This window comes from Drosophila persimilis, unplaced genomic scaffold (genome assembly GCF_003286085.1).
Source record: "Drosophila persimilis strain 14011-0111.01,24,50 unplaced genomic scaffold, DperRS2 tig00000002-arrow-pilon, whole genome shotgun sequence".
NCBI classification, from domain to species: Eukaryota; Metazoa; Arthropoda; class Insecta; order Diptera; family Drosophilidae; genus Drosophila; species Drosophila persimilis.
The window spans coordinates 22486020-22502148 of record NW_020825289.1 but is presented as its reverse complement, the minus strand read 5'-3'; the positions used below and the strand labels follow the sequence as shown (position 1 = coordinate 22502148).

Here is a 16129-nt window from a genome sequence, read left to right as displayed (position 1 = left end):
GAGGGCAGAAGTGCTGAAGCCAATCGAAGATGGGCCAGAGCAAGACCCAGATCCGGACCCAGAGCCGGACTAATCCTGTAATTACAAATCTATGGCTCACTGCTCGGCTGACTCTCTCTTTTTCTCTTCTCTGTCAAAGTCTGGCGGGAGCAGGCAGAAAATCAATACTACGTCGCTTTCGTTCCTTGCGGCTCCTTGTTGCCCTCATAATTCTCATAACGTTGCCATTTGGCAGCATCTCCCTCGGGTCGATGTCGATGCCATCCATTCCGTTCCGTTCGATTCGATTCGAGTCTGTTAGGGGTCTGTGAGGGGGTCTGTGAGGCTTTTACATGGAATGTCTGCCCGATAAGAAAAATGCGCATAAGGGGCATTGAAATTTATGCCCTGAATTTATGCCCCTTCGCATTATATTTCCTCGGCTCTTTTCCCATTTTAATACACGGTACTGCCAGAGCAGAAAGGGTATGCTGTACTCGTACTGCGAGCAAATGAGGAGAGCAAATGCAATACATAAAAAGTTCATGAATGTTGGTATCCACAAGTCGCAATGTCTTCCATTCCGTTATTCTGGTTTTATAATTTGCTTGTTGAAATGCTGCAAGTTGCGAATTTTATCGGACCTTGCAATGGCAGTGGGACTTGGACTTGGAGTTGAGCTGGGAGCAGGTCGCTGGTTATTGAGATAATAAGATTTAGCTGTTCCCTGGGGGGCCCGCCTTCTTATCGTTGCTGCAGTAGGCGGCAGACTTAATTTATGCAAATTACTCATCTGATGATTAAATGCTTAATCCATTGACAAACAGAGACGAGGCAGGGCTGTTTAGAGCTCTCCTGCTCTTCTGCTTTCCTTCTCTGCTCTGAGGCACCGCAAGGTTAATTTGCGAAATGCACCAAAACCACACACACAGCCTGGTTACTGCTCAGACGACTGGCCGGGCGGCCATTGGAATCCTGGGCATGCGACCAATATAAACCGAAACCACATCAAAAGCAACAGAACCGACCAAGCAAAGCCAGGAAAAGCAGCCAAAGGAGTCGAGAGCCGAGAGCTGAGAATTCTCTCTCCGGACAACTTCTGATGTATCCACATAAATCCGGTTTAATTAATTTAACCTGTCAAGCCGTTTGATTGCATTTGAATGGCTTCAATCCAATGAAGTTGAAGTGTTACATGCAAGTCGGCATATAGTGCCCCAAACGGAGCGATAGAGAGGGCGAGAAAGAGAGATAGAGAGGGAGAAATAGCAAAAGAGTGTGTCTGTTGCACTTGACAAGGAAAATTGATTTTACTTCGTTCACTGGCATTTCATTTCCCTCGCGATTGTTTTGGAATTGATATTGAAAGCTGTCAATTTGCATTTGACATCGTTCTCCATTTTTGCCAAAACTGCACTTTTCCCCCGTTTTTCCTTTTTCTTTTACTTTTACTCCCTGTGCAACCGATTTTCCCTGCTGCTCGTAGAGTCGCTTCGTTTATATACATTTATTTTTTGTTGTGATTTTTTCAGTTGATTTGCCTGCCATTTGCCATTTGGGGAATGAAAATAGGTATGGGTCTTGTATGGGAGCGGGAGTGAGAGGGATGGTGCGCTGGAGAACTGTAGCACTGTAAAATCGCTGTTTGACTTTGATGTGTTTGACATTGTTTTCGTTTTTCGATTTTCCGGGGCCCCACAAAACGCTCGACATTTGCTTTAGAGAACACGTTCCGGCAGCAAGAGTGTGTTCAATGGAATCAGAGGGTTTGGGGTTCCTGGGCCTGGTCTTCGATTCCTTGTTTATGTCAACGGCAATGACTTTGTCATGTCACGGCCTTTATTCAGAAGGGTATTCCCCACAAAACCATGCAAAAGCCACACAAACACCAATACCAACCCCAATAGTATTATCTTTGCTGTCCATCAATTGAAGAGTTTTGGCCCCAACACTTTCGAACCTCAGATTCCCTGCCTGACTTTGTCACATTTAATTATTTTATTTCAGCAAATTATGCCACACGAAATTACACGTTTGTCCGACTATAATGAAGCCATATGCTCGTGCTACGAGCAGTAGTAATATTCCATGAAATATGGGTGAAGTGTGGGAGTGCATTTCCTCTACTCTTGTGTCGTGTCTGCCGCTTTAAAGGCTACTTTGGGGCAGCAGTGGGTAAAATGTTCGCTTTAAATATTTACCGCGCTGAAGAGCCAGAAGCGGGCTCATAAATATTTAGGAAGCTGAAAGCGAAAAAATATGAATGGAGCTGGTGATGGGACGATGGGTGGATGGGATCTGCGGAATAAATTGTTAACACGCATGTGCCGAGAAAATAATGCGAATGATGAAAATTAACTGAAAAGTTTATTAAATATGCAACAGCGGGGGAAATGCGTGAAAGGTGGGGAAATGGAACTGAGGGAGGCAAGAGGCAAGTGACAGCTAACGAAGGAGAAATAATGAACGTTGAATGTTTAAACAAAGCGAAAGTCCTAGACAATGCCGGGGAGCACAATTGGCGGGGACAGTGGCGGCCACGGACGTGCGGCATTCAAATCTAGCCTACAACTTTGCTTAATGCAATAACCATGTTAGGGGCACGCCACAAGAAGCAGGACACGGACTAGGACGAGTAGGCTACAGCAGCAAGGAGTTCGGGGGGCAAGGTGGAGATGGAGACGGTGGTGGAGGCGCACATGTAAATGGGAACACGGGCAGCAACAATTCCCTGGGAAGTCAACACAGCGACACACACACAAACACACACAGAGGCAACTGGCTTCATTTTGTGGCAAGAAACACAATCAAATGCATTGGCCTAAGGATACTGCCATGTTGGCAACAATGAGAATTTGCCACGAGAGAGAGAGAGAGAGAGAGAGAGAGAGAGAGAGACAGACATGGAGCTGGCAGCACAGCGGGGCACACCTCTCTGTCATTCATACATTTCTGTCTCATGGCCGTGGCCCGTAGAGGTAATACCCGACAAAAAAGATGTAACCAATCCACCAATCTACCAGAAGAAAGTATAATTAAAATGATATTCTCTTTAGAAGCCCTTTTATATATCTGATATTTCCAATTTAAGAAAAAATTCCTTCAATGATCCTCCTGGAATTTACACGGACAGCGTGTCCGAGGGGTATATAAGAATTCAAATACCTCTGTGCTGCTGGTGCTGTTGCTATTTTCCTTCCCCATCCCCTCCGCAACACTTTTAAGCTTGTTTATTTGTATTTTTCTGCATTCAACGCTACCATGCCATGCCATGCCATGCCATCCCTCTCTGGGTCTCAGTTCCATTCTGATTCAAGCTCAACTGGCAGAGTGATATATGTGCCTGGCATGCGTCGCCCGTTGTTATATTTGTGGCCCCGACTCAGCCTCAGCTCTCCCCTTACCACCTCCCCTCCCGTTTCTAGGCGGCATGAATTATTGTCGCTGTGTGAAATTTTCAATATCATAAAAAGGCAAACGCACTATATAGATGTTTCCCCATAAATGATTCGAACTACGGGAATGAAGGCTCCCTGGTAGCACTTTTAGAGCCCCATCTTTGATATGGGCTCGGCTCCTCTCAGCTCCTCCAGGGGTCTCGGCTAATTGCCAAAGTTGGTCCCCGAGCGCTAATCGGCAGTAAGTAGATTGGTTTTCGGCCATCGCCTTGTAGGTACAAATATTTAAATTTCCACAAATAATATAGGTATATGTATATTGTATCATTATCGTTTAGCATGCGCAATCAGCATGGGGTGCGGGTCCCTGCTGCTGCTTCTACTCCCGCTCGTGGAGCATCCTCGTGATCCTAGTCCTACTACTGCTCCTGCTTTTGGTTGTGGCTCTGTTTCTGTCTCTGGCTTCCTGCCAGCCTGCCGATTTAATTCGTTTGCATAAATTTCCGTTGTTTTTTTTTTGTAGCTTTGGTGGGTCACAAAACCTAGTCCTGCGGCTCATTTATGTCTTCTATGTCAGGGGTTCCTTCTCCTTCTGTTTCTGCTTCTGGAAGGGTGTGTGTCTGCGTGCATGGCTCCATTTTTTATTATTTTGTTGTTTTGCGTTACGAAATTCGATTTTAATGTGCTGGCAAATGCTTTAAATATTTTCTTGTGCTCTTTGGGGGGTTGTGCTCTAAGCTCTTTTTCTGGCAACAAAAAAACTTCTCCTGCTAGTCCTATGCGTTCTTTTGTGTTTTTGGGAGAGTAATTGTCAATTATGCTGAGAGTTGGCCATCTTTAAGTTGATCAATAATTCATTAGAGCTCCTGGCCCCTGGCCCCTGGCCCCGGGCCCCTGACCCTTGCCCTCACCCCCAGTAACCGCTGTCCCAGCTGCTGGTCTGCTGGACCCCGACAATCGCTGTGGTTCTGTTCCTCGTTGGGTCATAAATCATCATTTATATTATTAACAAGGGATTAAAGCAGACAAGCCAAACTCTACACACGAACACACACATATGCTCAACGGAACACGGGAACACTTTCATATGCATATGCGAGAGTACATATGTGTAAGTGCGTGTTAGCCGGAAACCAGAACAACCGCAAGCGACAAGGGAGTGTGTCCGTCCGCCCGCTGCTCTCCGAAACGAAAGGCTTCTCCGGCAGCGAAAGCATCAAAAACGATGTTGGAGCTGAAGTCGAATCCTGTCCGACCACGGTCACGGTACATTCAGAGCTAAATGCGTATGCCTTCCTTGATTACGGTCGTTGACTCTGGTTTTCAATGATGATTTCATATCCGTTCTTCCAGGAATTGCGGATTATTCCAAGGACCGGATAAAAATGATAACATTGGCTGCTTCTATCAGCGACCACAAGGCTGAGGTTCACGCTCTTTGAGCCACTGTACTTCCTGCTAAACTAATAAAAGCCCTGACTCACCGTAACCGAGTCAGTGTCCGGAGTCTGAATCACTTTGCATCGCGCTGTCCCCCCTCTCTCTGTCTGTCTCTATCTGCTTTTGGTTCTCGGTGTGTGTTTGTTTTTGTGATGGACTGGAGGTAACTCCCGGCAGCTGTTGGCCTCCTGTGGCTTGCATGTTTTATAGTTTTGACCTTAATACCTGCGGACCCTTTCGCGATGAACATGAGCCGGAAAAAGAGAAGGGAGATGGAGCAAGAGCCACAGCCAGAGGCAGAGACGGAGCGTGTGAAGTTGTTTTTGTCCTTGGGGCTGCTGGCGTTAAGCTAAAAGCAAACACCTGCATCCACGTACCTGCCGCTTGCAATGGAAATGGGAAATGAAGATGTTACAGATGATCCAATCGAAGAAGGTTTTTCCTGGAGTGTTCTGTTCCGAGATTCAATGCATTTGGTTGCATTTCATGCATTTGATTAATAGGTGGATAATATCATTCCAGATTCCATTCCCGTGCGTTAGTTACCGGAAGCCGTAGCAAACATGGCCAGCAAAGGCAATGAGCATAGGCAAAGAGCAAAGGAGCTTCCATTGAAAGCGTGTGATAAATATTCCGGCAAACATCATGAATTATGAATATTCTAATTTGGATCATATCGCACTCATTAACACCTGACTGCCCTGTGGGCCCTGGCTCATCACTCTTTAGAATTTCTCGTCGTCCTCCGATGCTGCCAGAGGATTGCATTCACGAGCAAGGGGCCTAAGTGGATAAAGGTTATCTCCCACACACATAAAAAGTGGGACACACGCCACACCACACACGGCACACGGCTCTTCCTCTCTGGGCTTAGTTCAGTGTGTCAAGGTACAGCAGGAGGCCCAGAGAGGGGCAGCCAGTGCTGCCACAATACGAGTAGGAGTACGGGTACCAGTATGGCCAATTTGCTGTTGTCAATTGCCAATTACCAATTGCCGGTGAACAATTTGAACGGCTTAAATTGAAAGCCTTACAATCGCAGCTCGTGCATGTAATGAAATAATGAAACAAAGTGCTGCTCCCGGACAAAGGGTGCAGAGGACGAGGAGGAGGACGTGGACATGAAGGACACTTCTGCAGCTTCGGCCAAAATTTTTAATTAAAATCTTTGTGCCCTCACTGTGCGTACTTAATTAATTGCGTTGAAACCGGGCCAGTGGCCCGAAAGGATGTACCCCCGTGGAGGCGATTGGATTCATCCTATTCTCGGATTTTCTCTTGGCTATGCCACCGCCATCTGCTTCGTGATCCAAGGCATGAACACCACTACGTTCGTGGCCACCGACGGGTAAGTTTCAATACCGCATTGTCTCGACCCCACACTAACGATCCCCGCCTGCACGAAGCGCTGTTTTCCGTAGAAGCGGAACGGGTATTGCAGCGGTCCGCCAGAGTCTCCGGAGCAGCTGTCTTGTATGCCGGCAGATGTACAGACCTGATTCTCCGCGAACGCGTATCCCCTGTAGGCCTTGATACAGTCCTCCATGGAAAGATGTTTGACAAACGCCTCCATTGGCACATTGGAGGGGCGGCCGCTCTCAGTGCGCCCCCAGCCCGTCACCAGGTACAGCGTCTGACCCAGCACGTTCTTTTGCAGTGACGGATACAGCGGCAGGCATATGGAATTGATGTGAGCTGTAAAAAAGGCTATCAGCTCCTTCCTTTGATAACTGATCGGCTGATGGCCTTTGCTTACCTGAGTACACCACGTCCCGGTCCAGCTTTATGAGTGCTATGTCGTTCTGAGTGATGTTCTTCGGGTATCCCTCATGCATGATGATCTTCTCGATGCCTATATCCTGGTGGGGCAGCTGGCACCGTTTCTTAGAGCCCACCATGATGCAGTCCTCATCTGTGGTTATGTCGTGCTCTCCCAATCGAACCGCGATTCTGTGGCAGGATCAGACGTCGTTAGCGTTGATAAAGTCGAATGTATGTCTACTCACGGCAGTTCGTTGATCGAGCAATGCGCTGCAGTCAGTACGAAGCCTAGAGAATCAAAGGATCAGAGATAGTTCTAGTGGGGATCCTACTTACGTTTCGAGATGAGCGTGGCCCCGCAAAGAAACTGATGCCTGGCCATCGTAGCGACATTGTACTTTAGCAGGGCCATCCAGGGTCGCGAGCCCATCTTCACCCGTTGCCCATTCGTGACCTTAAACAACGTGAACTTGCCGCACTCCGTCTCATTCGTCAGCATCTCCAGTCCAGAGGCATTGATTTCGTCCTGGCAGCACACAAAGGTCTACCACGTACCACGTCATGAAATCATCTGGTTATTCCTTCGAGATATCGTACTCACCGTATTCCTGTCAGAACATCTGGCTTGATTCCACATGTCTGTCTCCATTTTGCTTAGCTCGTGGCCGGATAGATTTTTCTGCACCAGTGCATTGATGGACGGACATTCTAGGTAGTGGACGCACCACCCAGGCCACCCCTCAAAGGTGCTACAATAGTCGGGATCTGTAACAATCGTAAAATATTTCGCAATTAGTGCCCGCCTATCAGCGATGCTCCGAGACCTCTGCTAACAGTCCTCTGCTCCCAGTCCGCTTCCGATAAGTGCTGCCAGCAGGCAAAACGTCAAGCTCCCCGACACACAGCCGATCATGTCGCCGGCGAGGTTTGAAATGAGCTGCAACTGATCGAGCCTATAGCTTCGGCAAAAGCCACACTCGAAAGCTCTACTCAGTCTACTCGGGTCTTATATTACGCTCAGCACTCCTAAGAGCACTTTGACACCATGTTTTGATGAGAGATAAAGAAGAACGAAGTTTGCTGTTGTTGTACATTGACGATCCTCCACTCTCTCTCGCCTTTCTGTTTATTTCGTACCCACTCTCGAATAAAGTGGATTATTTAGTAAATTCCAACGTTTTACATTCGGGAAATCGACTCTCTCCATTCTGACTCCTACAGCCTGTAGCTGCCAGCTAAACGGGCAATGCGAATGCTTTCAGCACGAAACAAGTGCAAATCAAATAAAACCTAATAAAATATATAAAAGGGCGAGCGCAGGTTGGCGCTCTGCCACCCTCCACGCCACCATTTTACTCTAGAAAAAAAAAGCACTCACGCATCAGATGCGTCCACACAATGCCACAGATGGCCATGGCAAAAAAAAAACAGGGATTCGACCATAAGATACCCTCTAGTCCTATACAAGTCCAAAAGGAAAGGTGGATAATGGCCAAAGTTATGAGAGCTACGAACTGGGGCCACCGGAATCACATGCTTCCGTCTGCCTGTTGCATACTCTACCACGAGTCCGGCTTTCCCTCTCCTCTGTGGGTCTCTGCCCGAGTGGCAAGTGTAAAAAGGGAAAACGAAACCTAAATGGCAAAAGAATCGAAGTCAGCAATTTTATGTTTTATTGAAATTCTTTCCTTTCACTCTCCTTTCTCCGCCCCATCCCCAGCGCCATCCCTAAATCTATTTTACAGTTCTAGCGCTCCCTCCCTTTCCCTCTCGTATTGGCCACGGTTTGTCATAAAGGGTAGGAGAGTGGCCCTAGCCAGGTGTGGATGCGTAGATGCCTGGATCCGTGGATAGCGATTCAGATACAGCCATTTGCCACGCACTGGCATCGAAAGGAAAAACCTGCCTTGAAGCGAAAAGCGCTTAAATCGCTGCTGCACGCATCCATCCCACTGTGCTCCTCACGACCTGCGCATATGTCATAAATGGGGTTTGGGTCAGGGGTCGGCTGGGTTGTAGAGGCGAAATGGAAATGGTTCTGTAATACCCCCAGCAGTGGCAGCAGGCAGGGACTCCATCGTACGGGGAGGGCGTACGGCGTACGGCCTTCGGCTTGCTAGCGGCTAGCAGGAACTTCTTGTTTATTCCTTTATCGGGCTTTCTGCGGCAAGCGAGCTGCAGTTGTGAGGCAGTTATAGATACGGATATCTGTCCAAACACATGTATCCACCTCCACCCTCGCCTCCCCCTCCGTTTGCGTGTCCGTGTGCATGTGCGTCCTTGCTCGGGGAGGTATTCAGGCGTGTTTAGGTTTCTCCATTGAAATTATTTCCCTTCGATGGGTTTTATGGGCGACAGGGAACGAATTGTTTTGAAGCGGGCATAAATTATGGAAAATTGTTGTACATATAAACATAATTTATGGTTGGCAATATGAAAGTAAATTCAATAAAAGGTCCCGGACCATACCATATCTATCTGGAGAGAATCCTTAAAAATGTCACATTCTTTTTATCATGGAAATGGAAAACCCACTAAATACACACAATAAATATATAATAAATGCTCGATCCTAATTCAATTTTCGCTGCCAATCCATAAATTATACTTTATTTCGGGTGTCGAGAGATAAATTAAATCCAAATTTCGTTTTTGATAACTTTCGGCATAACTCTTGGATTCGTTTGCTGTACAAGGTTGTTCCGCTCTCCTGCTTCTCCGTGCATCTGGCGGCGCCTTTCAGCGAGGGGGGGGGGGGGGGGGGGGTATCACAGAGGCTACTCACGCCCCGGCCATAAAAGTTTTATATCAACTTATGTACACTTACAACGGCCATTATAACGCATTAAACATAAACGCTGTTTCATGGACTATCGTATACCGCATGCCCCATGCTCCCTTCCTGTCTGCTATCTAATTGCCAAAGCCCGGCAACTTTCACACACTCTAACACACGCACACATACAAGCTGCCACACAGCCACAGATACTCCGTACATCCAATGAATGGGCTTGGTCTTCACCAGAAAAGCCCTGAGCGAAAGCCAAACGGAAACTTCAGAGTATGGCCCAGGCAATAAATCATTGGCGATGACTGTTCCAGCCCATGCTGCTGCCACTCCTGTTGCCCCTCCAATGCTACTGCCACTGCTGCAACCTCATTGAACATTAAAATAATTGCAGTGCAGAACTTGGCCAATGATTGTTCGCCGCCGTTGTGCACTTCGTGTTCATTAATGATAATTAAAAAAGTTTTCCGATCCAGCAGAGTCCTGCCTCAAGCCTCCATCCTCAAGCCTCAAGCGTGAGGGCCAGCCGGTCACCGGGCGAGGGAGGGATCCATTAAAAATAATGCCATAGTTTGCTAAACTGCATTATCCATATGGAATCAGTGCGGATCGAAAGAACACTCAAAGCTAATGCCATAATCATAGGGAATCGATGCCTTCCGCATTCGTATTTAAGAGATGGAGATGGAGCAGATGGAGCAGCTTGTTGCTCGACTTCCAGCAGTCACAGAAAGGGCCTTCGGGCGCTTTCTGTCCAAGAGACGAATGCAATTGCAGCAGTCATATTTCATTGCTGCCCCAAAAGTAGGCAACGACCAACATCCCATCCTCTGGCTCTGGCTCCAGCTCCGGGGCCTCCTCTATTTCCAACTCCTTGTTGTTTTGGCAAATGTAAACAAACATTTCTCCCTCCCCGAGAGACCGGGCGATAGAGAGAGATAGAGAGAGAGAGAGAGCGAGGAAGGAGGGAAATGCCTGGAAGCACGTGCTTCTGAGAATCGAGGATGCCCCCTGCGCAGACTCACCAGAGAGAGATTCGCAGTCGGAGAGCGTGTCCGTGTTGGGTTTCGGTTCTTCCACAAAAGTCAAGTTCGCATTGAAAAGCCTTTGTTCCATCCGGCGGCCATCAGTTCGTGTTGTCCGCCGGAGTAGACAGAACCAAAGCCCGCGAATCCCGGCCATATGTCGAGCATGTGACCACGAAAGATGCGAGACTTTTCCTCCAGAGACAATTGAGAAGCCGAAAAGCAGTGCACGTGTCTGTGGAATGTGAAAAGTGAAAACGCAACAGCAATAGCAATTGCAGCCGCAAATTCAATCTGAAACCCTCCTGCAAAGGCCAGGAACAGGACCAGCCGTGTTGTGTTTCAAATTGCGTGTCTACTCGTACCTGCCCCCTTCCGCACTTGCCTTACTTGATGGCTTTGACATTGGCGCCACATTTGCATCTAGCCGTGGGGCAGGTGTAAATATTCATTCCTCCCGCTGTGAAGAGTGGTTGCTTCTGCTGCTTTTAGCATAATTAAGAAGAAGGAAAAACTTGGTCAGATCCTTGGTACCAAAACTTTTAAGAGATCGCTGCAATCAACGGCAGCAGCTTTAAAGGCTCGGTCACTGGACTGTAGGGGAGTGGTGAGGAGTGGACTGCTGCCAGTGGACGTCTACGGCAAGGTGAGTAGTACCCCCAGTACCGGGCGCCACTCAACACTTTCCGTCTGGCCGCGTTCCCTTTGGCCAAGTTTGTGGCGTGCTTCTAAGTTGGTTAATTGAAGAAGGGCCCCGCACAGTAGCCGGCTGAAAAGTTAAATTGAATGTTGCAGTCGCAGAATCAAACGCAGAATCAATATTTTTCTTCTGGGGGAAGGGGCAAGCGATTCAATGAGGATTAGACGGCGGCTGTGCCTAAGGAGTCAATTCCCGACACTACTCTTGGCTTGACATAACAAATCCCCTAACTACTGTTGTTGTAGTGGTAACCCCTATTCTGTTTCACCATCTTTCTTTCTCCTTAAAATCCAACCGAAACGAAAAGAAAGGAATCCTTGGAATGGCTTAAGAGATCGTCGCAACGTTGCCTACTTTTCGGCTGCAAGAAGGGAAACTTTTTAAGTGCCCCAGCAAAAGGCGCAGAATTAAATTAAAAAATGGGAAACTGGGTAGCAAAATGCCTGGGAATCGGTTCCCGTCCTGTGCCGAGTCATGTGCAAACAGAAGAGGACTCTGGCTTCCAAATTCAATTTAGGGGAGCATAGTCGTGATGACGGGTGCCGGGTTCGGGGCCCTCATTCCCATTACAATAGTTAAGCGGAAATGTGTGTCCCAAGGGGCATCCTTGACGGAGCAGCAGAGCAGAGCCTTGGAAGTGTGTCAAAAGTACGTAAAACTGGCTAAGAGAATCAATCGAATCGAATCGAAGACGAAGACGGAGACGAGGGAGAAGCAAAAAACCAAACAGCCACGAGCCATAAAAATGGGCCAAAACGAAGGGACGAAGTAAACGTCAAAAGAAATTGAAATGGAACTCAAGCAAAAACTACTTTGTTTGCGATTAGCACTTGGCCGGATTATTGGCGTGAGACGGGGGTGCTTCGGGTGGGTGTTGGGTGGCGCGTTTGCCAAGAGGAAATGAAATGTGTGTCAATATATTGATTGAATAATGGTCTACATATTGACAAACAACTCAAAAGGCACTCGACAGGCAGAGTGTTCCCCTTTCCCAGTCCCAGGACTAGAGACGAAACCCAGTCATCCATGAAAGGCCTAAGGGGGTCTCGGCAGAGTCTCGGCTCACACACAGGAAGCGGAAGCATAGAGAGAGACACAACCAGACACACACACAGACATTCATTGACAGAGTCGCATGCGAAGATATGCCGAATCGGCAAATGCAAAGTGAGACATCAAAAGCGTTTCGAGTGCGTCGTCATCAATGTAAAGCAGCTGCCAGTAAAGGCATACGCCCAGATGAAGCTGTCCATGTCGATCCCCAAGACGATGATGATGATGATGATGGTTCGGAGGATGCTCATGACGAAGACACTGCCTAGACGAAAGACGAGATAGGGGGCGACACCAGAGGAAGAGTAGAGCAGTCTCTGTCTCCACTCCCAAAGTGTAACACGTGTTCCTTTAATTAGATAAAGTTTGTTTGCATTACAAACATACTGGCAGCAATTTGCCTCCTTTCCACTGCTGCTGCTGTCGTTGGCCATGCCTCGTTTGCCTCTACTTCCTCCACTTCTCCTCCAATCCAAGTTTTTTTCTGTCGAATTCCCAAGCGGGGGGGCTGGCAAAAAAAAGTTTTCCGCTGCCATTCTGTGCTCTGATTGACTGACGCACGTCTAGTCAAATAAAAAAAAAAATAAAAATATAAAGAAAAAAAAAAAGAAAATAGGAAATATAAAAATGAAGAATACAAAATACGAGTATGCCAAAGAAGGCTCACTCAGTGAATATTTATGTAAATAATTTCAATGAATGCTTTGCTGCAAAGAGCTGCAAAATTTTTTGCTCATTTGCGTGACATTTGCGCAGGGGCGGTGGGCTGGGAGTCTCTTCTTCAGAGTTTTCTTTATCGCAGTGCCAGAACTTTGGATAAATATTTGTATGGCTTTGGGAATGGTGCCTGGGTGTGTTTTTCGCTGAGATATTTCTTTGAGCAACTTTAAGAACTGTAGAAATATCTGATTACCGAATGATTTTCGCTTCAAAGCTGCTGCAAATCCAGCGGAATCGGGTCACACTATACTATATGTGAAAGAAATGAATCTTTAACGAGCTCCCAGCAGGGACACTGGCATGCCACATATTGCAAATACCAACAAAGGCCTGCCGCACAAAGGCCTTTTAAGATTCAAGGCTTTTCTTTCGCTTTTCCCTCTGTGGAAAGCCTGTTGTTAATTAAAAGCTCACAAAAGTAGGTAACATGCATATTACACACACTCTGCCAATCGCACACATTCTCTCTCTCTCCCTCAATTGTTGCACATACGTATTAATTTGTGCGCTTGCCACTCGACGAGGCATTCCATTGTGTGAGTGAATGAGTGTTTCCTCTGCTTCCGCTGCCTCCTGCCTCCCTCTTCGACGCAACAATGAAATGGCGACCAAAGAGAATGACAACAATGAAGGCCAGAAATGCACATAAACTTGCCACAAACAAGCACACACATACCCGAGGAAAGTGCGCCCCAACAACAATGAATGAATGAAGCACACTAACACAAATCTTTATTTAAGCATAACACAAAGCACGAAAAAGATAGAGAATCTTAGTCGAGAAAGAAACCTCTTAAAATGAGTCGCAGCGAAATATTATAGATTGGTAGATAATTACTAGATAAATAAGGCATAAAAAAAGGAGTTCCCCAGTACAGCCACAGTGCTGTAACTTCTTCTGCCTGCTGCAAGCAGAGTCCAGAATAGTGTATGCCCCACGTTCTGGACGAGCATTGGGTACGACCAGAAGAGAATGAAATAGACAACAAGAATAAAGAAAGAAAGAAAGCAATTCAATGGTTGAAGCCCACAACCACACAAAGCTCCCAAAAAGATGGAGAGGAAGTAGCACAAGAAGAGAAAGAAGTTGTCGCCGGGGAAGGGCCAGCGGGCGAGCGACAAAATTAGAACAGCCAAGCGCCTCAGGATATGCAACACATAAAATTTCGGAGCCCCAGTCCTCAGTCCTGTTCATGCGGCTTAAACTTGCCCCATTCCCCACACTCTTATTGTTGCGGCTGCTCGCTCGGTAGGTGGTGGGCTGGGCGCCGGCTAGTGCATTCCCCTGCACTCCCGCTCCGGCTGGCATCGAGTGACGCCCATGGCCAGCCATTTCCGTTTCAATGTCTCCCGCTTAGTCCGACAGCCGTTAAGCCATTTTCCCACCACTCGATGCCTGTTTAAACTTGGCTCACAGCCTACTTTCCACTCTCCACTCCACGCCAGGAGTGGTGTGTGTGCGGCAAAGTTTTCCTTGCCTCCTTGGGGCATAGAGAGGAAGAAGAAGGCGGCTGGGTGGCGGGGGGTAGATGCTACCAGAGAAACTTTGCATTGCAAACTTTTCTGCATATATTTTCCACAAAACGGAAGCTTGTTTTTCATGTCTGCTGGCTTATTTCGTTTTGGGGTTTTTCAGTTTTGGGCTTTTCTCGGGGGTTTCCTCTGCCAGCGGGTATATTCACTTAGTGGGACCACAGCTATCCTCGAAGAGGATATACAGAACCGAGAACCTTTTTCCTCAATTTTAAATGCTTTAATCGCAATTTATTAAATTGGATGTGGAATGGGAGGGGTCCATGGATGGATGGGTGCATGGAGAGGAGGCCTGAAAACTTTTCCAACCGAGGAATTGGGGCATTGTAAGCGTTTAATTTGTCAGCCATTTGCTTAGTTAAAAGTTTTCCATTTTCCATTTGGCATTTACATTTGGATTTATTTTATTCGTTCCTGTTGTTTTTTCTTTCAGAATGCTGGCCTCGCTCCAAGTCCGACTCCGAATCGAGTACTCCTCTGATCCCCGCCGACGCTGAGCGATGAGGGAGCGGCAAGCATGTCCTTGTCTGAGCACAACACGCCCAGCCACGGGGCTGGAGCAGGATCGGGAGCAGTCCGCCAACGGATGCCGCCGGATGTGGAGGAGGCCCTATCCTCCATGCTTTGGACCCCATACGAGCGCACGCCCATGCCCAGCTCCTCGGAGGGCGAGGAGGAGGAGGAAGAGGAGGAGGAGGACGATGACGAGCGCCTCAACCGAAAGCTCCACAAATCGCACAGCAGCTACGAGGCTTCAGCGCTGAACCAGCCTTCTATCCACCCACAAGCCCACTCCTTCCACCTCCATTCCATCTACGCGCATCGCCACCCACCAGCAGTGGAGTCAGTGCCCCTGCTATTATCACTGCCACTGTCACTGCCGCTACCCCCCGTGCCTTCCTTTCCAAATTTTAGTTTAAGCGCATTCGATGCGGCCATCGCAGGCTTCGATCTGGCCAAAGCCGGGCAGGCGGCCACCGCAGAGGGGAGTGTCGCTAGCCGAGGTGGAGGGGGAAGACGGAACCGATACTCATACCCCTCCTACTACGGCAGCCCAGCCCACACTCTGACCCAATGGTGTTCCTCGGCGGCAACGGCCATCCAGGAGCCGCCCTCCTACGAGTCGCTCTACTCGGCCAAGGGCTCTACCTCGACCTCGACCTCCCTCCTGGCCATGTCGAGCGTGGCTCGTCCCAGGAGCGGATCCCAGCCGGAGACCGAACCATGTGATAGATCGCAACGATCGCCAATGAAAGCAGCAGCTCCACTAACGGCAAATGTTCCCGCTGAGCGTCTAGTGCGCTCCTTTACGGACGACTACATATCGCAGGTGAGTCCGGGGTCCCATAAAATTGTCGCCTCATCTATAAAGAGTACTTACGCTTTTAGCTGTTTAATGGGGCGCCATCAAATTTGATGTCAAGGGTTCAACAGACATTTTGTTGGCGCCTCCAAAATCAAATGGGAACGCAAAGTCGAACTGTCGCCTTTTCGGGCCCATTGACAGCTTCCCCTCCATGTACCACATCCCCCCTCGTAACCCAGACGACCCGATAAGGGCTAATGCTTCACTTAGGCACTTAAGTGCCGCTAGCATCCCTCCTCCGCCAGCAGATAAGCACCATATGTTGCCTATCAGTACCGAATACGGAGTCGGGGCGGGGCCATACTTCCCCTTTGTTTCCACTTTTATATTCATACTGTAATATAGAGTATAGATATAGCAACCACT

The 16129-nt window shown here is 48.1% G+C and overlaps 2 protein-coding genes across 2 annotated transcripts in view; one reads left to right on the top strand and one right to left on the bottom strand.

Moving 5' to 3' along the window:
- Positions 1-5958: 5958 nt before the first annotated feature.
- On the bottom strand, positions 5959-7492 carry LOC6601554 (serine protease grass). Its single transcript, XM_026986025.1, has 6 exons — positions 7413-7492; positions 7180-7343; positions 6915-7122; positions 6824-6866; positions 6574-6767; positions 5959-6512 (listed from the first exon to the last, which is right to left on the bottom strand). The coding sequence occupies exons 1-6, from the start codon at positions 7489-7491 to the stop codon at positions 6100-6102; spliced, it is 1101 nt and encodes a 366-aa protein (XP_026841826.1). The 5' UTR covers position 7492; the 3' UTR covers positions 5959-6099.
- Positions 7493-10539: 3047 nt separating this feature from the next.
- LOC6601553 (ataxin-2 homolog) overlaps positions 10540-16129 on the top strand; it is a 36329-nt gene continuing 30739 nt past the window's right edge. The window contains exons 1-2 of the mRNA XM_002026637.2: positions 10540-11037; positions 14831-15727. Coding sequence (XP_002026673.1) covers positions 14915-15727 — 813 coding nt within the window. The 5' untranslated portion in view covers positions 10540-11037; positions 14831-14914. The remainder of the gene's footprint in view (positions 11038-14830; positions 15728-16129) is intronic.

Coding starts and splice junctions, on each gene's coding strand:
- LOC6601554 (XM_026986025.1), bottom strand. CDS start 7,491: ATGATCGGCTGTGTGTCGGGGAGCTTGACGTTTTGCCTGCTGGCAGCA. Junction 7,344..7,412: donor CGGACTGGGAGCAGAGGACT/GTTAGCAGAGGT, acceptor CGATTGTTACAG/ATCCCGACTATTGTAGCACC. Junction 7,123..7,179: donor GATGTTCTGACAGGAATACG/GTGAGTACGATA, acceptor GGTACGTGGTAG/ACCTTTGTGTGCTGCCAGGA.